Source organism: Gouania willdenowi, chromosome 12, assembly GCF_900634775.1.
Source record: "Gouania willdenowi chromosome 12, fGouWil2.1, whole genome shotgun sequence".
In the NCBI taxonomy this organism is placed as follows: domain Eukaryota; kingdom Metazoa; phylum Chordata; class Actinopteri; order Blenniiformes; family Gobiesocidae; genus Gouania; species Gouania willdenowi.
In genome coordinates this window covers 3,023,875-3,035,509 of record NC_041055.1, presented here as the reverse complement: position 1 = coordinate 3,035,509, position 11,635 = coordinate 3,023,875, and the positions used below count along the sequence as shown (strand labels likewise).

Below are 11,635 nucleotides of genomic sequence, written 5' to 3'. Positions count from 1 at the left end.
ATTTTGGACGAGCCTATAGCCCCTTGTTTAGCTACAGATGAGGGTAGAGCACCCCCTTTTGGTTACTCTTAAGTTAATCTAAATAATACAATAGATATTTAAAAAAGAATAATAATTATTAAAATAAAAAGTATGCGTGTAGTTTTTTTTTTTCAATTATTATTAATTACTAGACATTTCAGGTGACCCTATTTGAATTCCAGGAGACCACACTTACGGTCACGACCCCAAGGTTAGGAGTTAAAGGCCTTGCTCAAAGATCCACAGTGAATTTGAACGAGTGACCTTGTGGTTACAAGATCACCACTGCCCTATGGGGGACTTTAAGTTGGTTCTTCTTCTGTTGTGCAATTCTTCTTCACAATGTAAATGATGAAACGACACTGCCGTCCTGATTTTATCATTAATTTACAACAATAAACAATGCGTTGACACATTTTTTTATGTTACTAATCTTTTTTTGCATTATTGTTTATTTTACACACTGTGGTTGGTGCAAATCTTGAGACGGTCTAAAATTGTCATTCTATTTTTTCTTTTGGGCACCCCCCAGCAAGAATCTCAAATGATGATTGCCAATGATTTTAAGGATTGATGGAAGCCAAAAACCAAAACTGATTCATTGATCACAAAGAACATGTAGAAGAGGCTCGGGTGTGTGTGTGTGTGTGACAGATAGGGATGTAACGATTAATCGTAAGGCAGTTAAAAATCAATTCACAGGTATCACGGTTCACATCGATACTCTGAAAATTGAATCACAGTACTTTTTTTAAACAGCAGAGGGCACTGTATATATTTATCCTTCTCTTGTCAAGAAGCGTAGGCAGCGGGCAGAATCTGCTACTACTTTCTTTCTGGCCGCCTTCTACTCTTAAACATGTTCATAAATGATTCCTTACCCCTTTCGCACCAAAAGAAAATCTGTAAAAGTCACGTTTTTCTATTAGCTCTGTCTGCTAGCGCATAGCATCTCTTCTTCACTGCACAGAATATCTGCATGCCAACTGACCACTGGGTTACTAGCGCCCTCTGCTGGTCCAAACAAATATCTGCTGTAAATACAGTACACAAGGCACAAAATACATTTTCAGTTGCACTTTTAAAAACAAAAAGAACTATTATGCAGTTTTGCATTGTTTACTATAGAACCAGAATTTAAATTAATAAGCTTCTTCATTTGTATTGATCATTTATTTATTTCATTCAAGATTTATTTTAAGTTAAATTGGATTGTTTTGAATAGTTTATCAAGGGATTATTTTGACAATGAAAAATAAAAGGAAAATAATACAGTATTTTCTAGTTTTTTCCCCCCAAAAAATAAAGGAATATTTTTCAGTCATCATTTGACTACAGTCCCATTTTGTAAAATAAATCATGTGAGAATTATATCATGAACCCAGTATCGTGAATCGAATCGTATCGGGAGTTGAGTGAATCGTTACATCCCTAGGGACAGATGTTGAGAGTCAGACTTCAGGTTCAACACTTTTACTGAGGAGATAAAAACACTGTTTACAGCTTCAAACTGCGTTAGTGCAACACGCAGCCTGAACCACGCCCCCTGCTGGTCAAACACACACTGCACTGTGAGCATGCGCCAGATGGAGGTGATTTCCCATCATTCTCTGTAGAAAAACATTAAAACCAACTCTTCTTTAAAAACACCCTTCATTCTAAGGATGAAAAACCGAACCCAATTGGGACTCGAACCCTCGACCACGTTCAACATGATCACTTCTTCTCACACTCTGATGCTCAGCCGGCACCTCCTCCCCCACATGGTGGGGTCCCCGGAGAGGGCGGAGCTTGGCGTGGGTCGGGCGATGCTGGAGAAGGGGCGAGCATTGATGCTGACGTGAGTCATTTCCTTCTTCAGGGACTGGAGCTGGGTGTCCTGTAGCAGCCCGAAGACATCCAGCAGGACCAGGGCGGGCAGGGTCCGACCCAGATCTCTGAAAACGCACCCACACACACAATGATGTGAAAATGAGGAGAACAGTGTGTAACAGAGTTTCTGAGAAATCTATGTTTATGTATCATTCTTTTGAAAAGCAAAAAAAAAAGCCAAACTAGTTTTTTTACTATGGTCTACTGCCGGTGGTCATTCATATATGTCAATGTATACAAGTCCTTCCTTCGTCCTATAAATCCCTATACAAATAGAAAATCGCACTGTGATCGCCCAGCCAATAGGCTTCGACTTCCTGTATCACAGACTGTAAATCAAAATGAATGCGCGTATGTAAACTGTGCACGGAAACAAGGCCGTACGTCACAACAGCAAACAGATATCACTGAGCAGCATAGCATCATGGAGGAGCGCTCCAAACTCTAAAGCTTCTAATAAAAAACTAAAGAAAAGTCTGGGTACAAAGCTTGTGGATAAACAGAATTTATCTGGGAGCTGCATTTCAAAGGGGGAGGGACTTGAGACTTTTAAAAGGATTCCAAACGGACCCTGATTTGGCAATATTTCTCATGGACAGGTAATAAACATGTTTTAATCAAAACACCATAAGTGTTTTATTAGTGAAAAATAATACTACACGTGTGTTGGTGTGTTAAACATTGTTAAGTTCCGCTATGCGTGTGCACAAAAGTAGAGGCGTGGCTTCTGGTAGATAGGCAGAAGAAGTGGAGCTGTTTAGGGAGGGACATCGAGACGTTCGCTTTTGAATTTTCTCTCTTTAATCCTCCAGATAATCTCTTTAAAGCAAAGTCCTTTCAATGCTAGCAGATCAATTAATGCAAACAGAGTCACAGCTGTGAAACATCGGTTACACTTTACTTAAAGTTTTATACATAAGGCTGACATTACGTCGTCATTAGCATGAATAAGGTGTCATGAAGGCCGTCATTAAGGCTTCATCCACACAGAGAAAAAAACAAAAACACTTTCCCCTAAAATGGATAATTGACCTTTTGCAAAAGCCCCGCCCCTCTGATTTACTTGTGCAATGGCTGTCAGATGATTTTTAAGGCTGTGCTGCAGTTCCTGCATGACAGTGGAATATACGGGAGGATTTAGTGGTTAATATAAAGACCAGTGGAGGGCAGTAATATGGCTTGTGGGTTCCACTCTACCGTAAATACAGAAGAAGAAGATGACAACGAGGATACACACAAAACGCGTGTGACTAAACAAAATGTCCAAATAGATTTTTTTAAAAAATGTTTTAACGAAAAAAAAAACCATTTAATGTCGCTAACATCTGCATAGCATGTAAACTCCCTTTCACTAGGTGTCAGTGAACGCACCATCAGACCTCGGTAAACCACCTCAACCCTCAATGCATTTTAGCTGGAAGTTGATTGTACTTTATTAACTGGGCACTTTTATAAATGCATGTGGTTATTAAATAATTTAGGAACTTAACAGAATCAGAATCTGTTGTAGAAACAGAAGTTAAACTTTTTTGAAAAATGTAATTTGACAGTTTGATAAACATAACACTTGTTTTTCATTAAATTACAGTTACAATTTATTTGTTCTCGCAAGTTAAAAAAAATGAGGTGAAATGTGTAATTATTGATATTGCGATATATCGTGATGTATACTGTATTGTTTAGTATCAGGATATATCGTATCGTGACATGCAAATCATTCATGGCAATGCACACCCCTATATCTGTGTGTGTGTGTGTACTTACGTGAGAGCAGCGAGGTGAATGTTATAACAGCGACTTAAGGAGAGGTGATGAAGAAACTTCAGCTCTTCAAGGACAGAGAAACTCTCTGCTGTCAGCAGCGTGCTGTCACTGCAACACACACACACAATTACATCATTAACACACACACACTCATCAGGAGAACACGTTTTTATTTTTGACATACATGCCTGAAAAAAATGCTAAAATATTCTATAAAAAATGAGTAATTTAAAAAAAAAAGAATGTGGAAAACACAAAATTTGGAAAGAAATAAAAAGGATTTTATAGCGCCCGACTTTAGGAGGATGATGCTGAACATGGCTCACAATGAGCAGCTGCTGTTAGGATCAATCTGGTCGTCATGTTATCCTGTGACTGACTAAGCACAGATGTATGATAACTAGAAATGAGTGCAGCGCTTCATTTAAAGAGTCATCACTTGTAATGATGACCAGCTGAAGTGATACACCATCAGGTAAAGTTTTCTGTTCTGCTGACATCTGTGAACGCACACTCACCTGAGGTCTAAGGTTTGAATCCGAGGGCATCGCTCCACCAGTATCGTCACCTCTGAAACACACACACAGGTATAGGTGTAGTGCTGAGCATTGCTGGGTGTGTCTAACTCCTGTGAATCTCACCGTTCAGAGTCAGACTCTCTCTGTATCCGCTCAAGTTGAGCTGAGTCACCGCTGAGCTAACGTTAGCCACCACAGCCTCCACGTGTTCTCTGCTGAAGTCACACCAGGACACGTTGAGCTGCTCCACACTGGGACACACAACAGGGAGCAGTGAGTGTGAGTGTCATGAACAGAGCACCGAGGATGATGACGATGGTCTGACCTGCTGCAGCGGCGCAGCATATCGCTCAGAGCAGACGCAGAGAAGCCAGAACAGCCGCTCAGATTCACCTGCTGCAGGTTAGAGTTCAGAGCCAGAGATCTGCAACATCCACCACACGCACAGTTAGAATAGATACATTAGCTTTTGAAAATGTATATAACAAAAAATGTGTTTAATGTATTACCAATAAACAAAATATGTGCACCTTTTTTAGAAAAAAAAAAACCGCATTAAAAAGACTTTTTAGAAGAATTTTATACTTTCAGGCAACAACTATGGAGAGTCACCATTTTGGACAGGATATGAAGCACGTTCGTTGATCAGCCCAGCCTGCTGCTTTAAATAAATGGTGCATTGTGGGAGGTAGAAGTGCAACAGGTCTGTTTACATAGTAGGAAGTGTAGTTTTTCTGTTTTTTGCGTGAAGCAGCCATGTGTAACTTCTCCTTCAGCAATAAAAGTGCAGAATCCAGGTTGTTTGTTAGGAGAGAATTAAATATCACCTTTCTCACCAACTACCTGCACCCACTCAGCATGCACAATTAGCTCAACGGACAGAGCTGTTGTTAGCAGCAGAAACGAGCCATGGCTGAGTAGTTAGGTGTTGGAAGTGCACAAATATGGTTAGAAACTGGGATGAAAGCTGCGTGAAAGGACGTCTGTTCATGGATGGGATGATGCTCCACTACCTCTGAGGATTAGCACCTGATGGCACCCTAACCAACAGGTAACAGCTCATCATTTAGCCGCAAGGAAATAAGAGGGAACAATCTGGTGGGGGTGTGGTTAGTGCCATGACACCCCCCATAGTATCCCCTGTAAGCAGAAACGTAGCAGTGCTCTGAACAAGTATGATTATAAGCTGCATTGAGACTTTCTGTGAAGGAATTGTGTCGGGGCTGCGTCTGGTTTCAGACTTAACTTTTTCTTGGTGCCCATAAGCTTAGCCCATTAGCTCAGCCCACTGATCCCTCTCATAGCAGCTCAGCTTGAAGCGCTCCATACCACAGAATTTCGTCAGAACGTTTTAAGTGTGTATCCCGTACCAATATTATGGAGCCAACGTCTGGATAACTCTGACTTAGTGTCGTTATTTGGCTCAGAGATGCAAAAGAAATGTTTCCGTTTTGTTTTTCGCTTATTGTTATAGCAACCATTGGCTTTACACTTTATTGTTCAGAAACTGTAGACCAACAAAACACCGTTGCCTAGCAACAACAGCTAACAGGACTCAACGAACGTGTGTCATATCCTGACCAAAATGGCTACTCTCCATCGTTCTTAAAAGTCCTTTAAATTATTATTTTTTTTTAATAAAAAGGTGCACATATTGTGTTTATCAGTAACACATTAAACAGACTTTTTGTTAAATACATTTTCATTACGGGTGAGAGACATGAAGAAATTGTTATTCCAGAAACAGGGCGAGGTTGTTCTGTTGGTGTGAGACGAGTGCTACTCACTCTAAAATGGCGTCTGATAGCGTCAGACCCTCCAGGCTCAGACGCTGCAGTCGTCTACAGCGGCTGACGATGCTCTGCAGGGCCGAGGGGGGGATGATGGAGCTGGACAGATCCATCTCAACCATCTGTAGGGGGCTGGAAACACAACACGGGTCAGTTCTGAGCAGAACTAGGACCAGGTGTAGAACCAGCAGCAGCACTCGGACTCACCCAGAACCAGAGAAGAGCATCTGGTCCACGCAGCAGCGAGGGCAGCGCAGCCTGGACACGCCCGTGTTCAGAACCGACTGCAGAGCTGGACCCGAGTGTGTGAGACCCTCCAGATCCACACTGATCCACAGGGACTGATCAGACCTGAACACAAGTCAACAAGTCAATACTCAATTACATCCAAGGGTTGGGGTCAATTCCATTTCTCAATTACGTTTTCAATTACAACTCATTATGATGATGGTGACCAGCATTTTTTTCACTAAAATTACAATTTTATTGTTTTTGTATTTTTCTATAATTTCCATAGCAATTACAATTACAAAGTAAGTTATCTGAACTCAATCGCAATTCAATTACGATTACAATAGCAGCTTAATATTAACATTTTGATCCACTTTTGACTTTCTCCTTCATTAAGGCTGAAATGTGTGTTGCTTATTTCAGGGCAGCTCTGAGTTGCTGAAAGTATTTTTGAACCACAGTCAGGACATGGTCCCTTTAAGAAAATTAGCTGAGCTGCTGCAGAGGAGCAATGAGTTAAAATGGTTACAGAAGAGAAATACATGTGCTGTTGGCTCAAACATCTCTCAGTGCTTCCAACACTCAGAACTGATGGAGTTTTACAGAGTACAGACGGACATGTGACTGAACCTCAGACAGGAAGCCGCTAACAGAGAGAGCAGCACTGGGAGAGAGGGAGTGTTAACAGAACGTAAGTCTGCGCTTATTGAGCGCTGATAAATTCTTCGGTGTGTCTGTACTGCTGATATGAGCCTGATTAGCAAATGAAGTGATTTGGCAGAGGAAAAAACCTTTGGATGTGCTATGTGTGTATGGGCCACAGACATATGACACAGACAAGGCACCGCAAGGGACAAAATGTGAACTACTGTTTTAATCCTTCACAATCTAATATCGTCAGATCGCACCCCCTCAACTCTGTCTACATCCAGAGCCCCAGAAAAGCAGCGTGTGGTTCCACTCACACCAGGCGGTGCCAGCGCCGACACACCACGGACACCCGGAGCAGGTCGTGCAGCGGCAGGAAGACGAGGACCGTCAGGATCAGCTCATCTGGAAGGGCGTCCCACGAGATGCCTGCAGAGAAACACACAGTGTGAACCTCCTGCTGCACGTGTCCATGAGTCCAGGTGGACCTCAGAGCTCCTCCTCCTTTACCTGTCCTCGTCTCCTTCCTCCTCCTGGACCTGCGACCCAGAACAAAGCGGTTCTCCTCGTTTTCTTTGCCTTTGTCAGTGACCCGTTGGTGTTTGAGGGGTGGGGACCACTGCAGGGAGGCGCCGGAGGTGGGCGTGCACTCTGAGTCCAGACCTTCAACCAGAGCCGGTTTGCGTTTCTTCATCCCAGAGCTGTGGAGCAGCATGGAGCCCTGCAGGCGGAGGCAGGGCAGTTCCTGTAGCGGGACGCTGAAGGAGAACATCATCATCGTCAGACTCAAGAAAAAAAAAACACACATTCAGGGACGCACTGATGATGAATTATTCAAATGTCTGCAATAAGTGCAAAACAAACACTTCCACAAGGAAAAAACATGTTCAACTTTCTTTATTCGTCACCAACAGGTGTCAGAAAAAAATCGATTCTGCGATATTTCACCGCACGATTATCGTATTGATCCAAAAAAAAATTCTAAATTGATTTTTTATCATGTTTTTAATGAAGATGTTTTTAAACAAAAAAAAACAAAATATTTAATGGTGCTAACATAACTAGGGGTCAGTGAACGCATCATCAGACCTTGTTAAACTACGTCATTCTTCAATGCATTTTAATATGAAAGTTGATTGCATTTTATTTTTATAAAACATACAGGAAACTTTTATAGATGTATGTGGTTTTTTTTAAAGAACTTAACAGAATCAAAATCTGTTGTAGAAGCAAAAGTTTAACTTTTAAGAAATATATAATTTGACAGTTTGATAAACATATGCCACTGGTATTTGTACTTCAATTACAGATAGTTACTATTTACTTGTTCTCGCAAGTTTTAAAAAAATAAATATATTGTATTTCATGCCATTTTGTACTTGTAAAAGTAAAATTTGTAATTATTGATATTGTGATATATGTATCAAGATATATATTGTATCATCAGATTCATAGCAACGCACAGCCTTATACTGTCACCTGAAAACACAATAACAACAACATTTGGAAGGAATATGAAAAGGGCAGACTGTCAGAAAAAGCCCCAATTATTAATTTTAGTAATATATATATATTTTTGAAAATTCTTACATTTTGACATTTCAAACTTTTTTTTTCCAGAATAACTGAACAAATGAGAAACTGAAGCTATTACAAAATGTATGAAGGTCGATTTGTGTCTATTATTCAATTTAAAAAAAAAAAAAAAAAAAAATTTCAATCAAGAAAAAAAAGAAAGTGTTCAAATGCACCTATTTGGGTCTCAATAATATATATATATATATATATATAGTATTTGAACACTTTCTTTCATTGAAGATATTTGTTTTTAATTAAATAAAGTTTTTTTTTTTTTTTTTTTTTTTAATTGAATAATAAAAATCTACCAACAAAAATGCAGTTCATACTTTTCACTATCTATAGTCTATACACTGCACCACATTTTTGGGATTTAAGTTAAAGTTTTAATACGTTTCGTTACTCTGTTATTCTACACGATCTCAGACATAGATGTATGGATTTAGATTGTCATGAAACTTTGAGAAAAACATGTATAGAACAGATTATTATTATTATATATAATATATAATAATAATAATAATAAAATAATAATAAAATAGATGAATAATGATCTCTGCTCAAGGCAACGTGTTAAGTGTTGAGAAACAACTGGTAACGTTTTATCTGATGAAAAAAGACAACGTGGGTAAAAAATAAAATTTAAAAAAAAAGAGGAATAAAACGTGAAAATAACAAGTAAAACGTTTAGTAAATGTTGTTTCAGATCATTCGTTACTGACTGACACAGATTAAATACAAGTTTACCTGTAAGAATAAGAATGAGAGCGGTAAAAGCCTGGTTTTAGCAGCATTAGCCATGTTCTGCGTCCAGTGTTTAGACTCGATTGGTAACCAGTTTAATTAGCGATCAGCTTCCCCCATCAAAGTGTTTAAAAACGTATGTGTCTATTAATATCTAATTTATTCATGTGTTTCAGTTACTGTTGAAGCTCTGATAATTAGACATAATCATAAATAATGAATAAATCACCAGATATAATGGTCACAAGTTGAACCAGGACACGATGTTACTGCCTAACTTAGTATGAGTTAATATGCACACACATGTGGATAAGATGACTGATTTATTCAAATCACGTTAGACAGTTTACCCTAAGCAGAGATAATAGTTTTATAAAGACGGTTTAATGATAGTTTAATCAAATATAAAGGTTATGCTGCCAGATGTCGAGCTCTACTTACGAAGGACACCAATCAAAACAGAACACCTAAGAGGAGGAAAGCGCGGTATTTGCTCAGAGAAACCGCTAAAACTATCCAAAATACACCTAAATTTGCTCAAAGCAAACCAGTTATAGTGCAGTGTTAGTACCCACACACAATTAAGCAGGAATTTTATTATTAAAAGTTATTTAAATGTGATTAATTAACCGAGCGGAAGGATCAGATGTAGCTCTTCAACAGATCATACGGACTAAAAAAAAAAAAAAAAAAAAAAGTTTCCAAACGAGAACATGGAGAACCTGTAAACCTACCTCTGGGTCGACATCTCTTCTGTTCTGAATGAGTGCAGTGTGAACACGAACCGTGGACTGAGGAGACTCTTTAAACCCGGCGCCTTGTTTTCACCACGTCGCTAAAACGTCATGACGTCACACGTCTTTTAAAAAATGTTTTAAAGCTAATTTATACTGAGAGAAACTAACGTTTAAAATAGTTATTTAATTTTTTAATTTTTTTTTAGTTTAATTAAAAACGTTTAAGGTTATGAAGCAACCTACACCGTTAATAGTGGCGAAATTATTACTAATTCTAATAAATATTAAAGCAACTATATATATTATAAATATTACAAAGTAATAAAGCTAAAAAAAATCGCAATATTGCAAAATAGCATATTTTAAGGATTCAATCATTCGCATTTGAATCCAAAATGTAATCATTTTAAGTGTTTTGTGATAAATAAAGAAATAATCACTGCTCTGACATCCTTTAGGCCAGTGGTTCTCAACATGTGGAGACACGGCCATTAAGGGGAGAGCTTTAAATGATTTAAAAAAATAAGAGGAACAATTGGTTTAAACTGGCACATAATGGGCATATGGTGAACCACTAGGCCACATTCGCAAACCGTGAAAGTGGTTAAATTGGCAAAAAAAAAAATTTAAAAAAAATTGCATGAAATATGGTAACTAGGTTAAAAGTGTTTCTAATTGGTCAACATATAAGACATCAGGGGGAAAAGTGATGGAAAGGGTTCATAAGTACCGGAAATGTCTTGAAAGAGTAAAAAAAAAAAAAGTGCAGAAAAGGCATTAAATTTTGATGATGTGGCAGAAATGGGAGCATTAAAAATTATGGACAAAAAAAACCAATCTACTACCACCACTGCAATATACTTAATATAATTTAAGTTTTGAAAGCTTTAATAAATTATATTCTCTTAAACTAATATTCAAATGCATCAATAACCTTTCACCAGAGCCAATACGTTCATTGGGAATTGGCTACCGTGGACTCCTTCAGGTTCTTGGGATCCACAATCTCACAGGACCTGAAGTGGACCTCCCACATAGACACAACCAGGAAAAAGGCACAGCAGAGGATGTACTTCCTGCGACAGCTGAGGAAGTTCAACCTGCCCCAGGAGCTGCTGACCATGTTCTACACCTCCATCATTCAATCTGTTCTGTGCACCTCCATCACTGTCTGGTTTGGATCTACAACCAAACTAGACAGACACAGACTACAAAGGATAGTCAGGACTGCAGAAAAGATCATTGGTGTTGATCTGTCCTCCATCCACGACTTATACCTGTCCAGGGTCAGGAAACGGGCAGGTAGCATCACTGCAGACCCCTCCCACCCTGCACACAATCTGTTTAAACTCCTCCCCTCTGGCAGACGCTACAGATCACTGTACGCCAAAACAACCCTCCATAAAAACAGTTTCTTCCCCCAGGCTGTCACTCTGATCAACACTAAACAGTCAAAGAGTGTCAGTCCTGTTTCTGTGAAAAAACCCTGGAACCAAACATAACAACCCTGGATCAATCTGACACTGAGAATGTTCATGTACATACCTTTAATTTAAATGTTCTCCTGCACTACTTATCAATGCTCTACTGCACTATTTTCCTTTTATTATTATATCTTATCTTTCTTTTCTATTATTTTCCTTCTTTTTATCTTATTTTTTTTTAATTTTTATTTTGTATTTATTTATTTTTTTTATACTATTATTATTATTATCATCTTGTTATTTGCACA

General features: G+C 38.7%; 1 protein-coding gene across 1 annotated transcript; it reads right to left on the bottom strand.

Moving 5' to 3' along the window:
- Positions 1-1,478: 1,478 nt before the first annotated feature.
- Positions 1,479-10,016, bottom strand: skp2 (S-phase kinase-associated protein 2, E3 ubiquitin protein ligase). The gene is made up of 10 exons (XM_028463154.1): positions 9,901-10,016; positions 7,355-7,602; positions 7,162-7,273; positions 6,173-6,316; positions 5,963-6,097; positions 4,501-4,599; positions 4,299-4,426; positions 4,176-4,227; positions 3,658-3,765; positions 1,479-1,958 (listed from the first exon to the last, which is right to left on the bottom strand). The coding sequence occupies exons 1-10, from the start codon at positions 9,912-9,914 to the stop codon at positions 1,748-1,750; spliced, it is 1,251 nt and encodes a 416-aa protein (XP_028318955.1). The 5' UTR covers positions 9,915-10,016; the 3' UTR covers positions 1,479-1,747.
- Between the last annotated feature and the right edge of the window lie 1,619 nt (positions 10,017-11,635).

Bases quoted from the DNA above. Each gene is read 5' to 3' on its own strand.
- skp2 (XM_028463154.1), bottom strand. The intron at 6,317-7,161 runs GTGAGTGGAACC...ACTTGTGTTCAG, and splicing joins CGGCGCTGGCACCGCCTGGT to GTCTGATCAGTCCCTGTGGA. The intron at 4,600-5,962 runs GTGAGTAGCACT...TGGATGTTGCAG, and splicing joins CTATCAGACGCCATTTTAGA to ATCTCTGGCTCTGAACTCTA.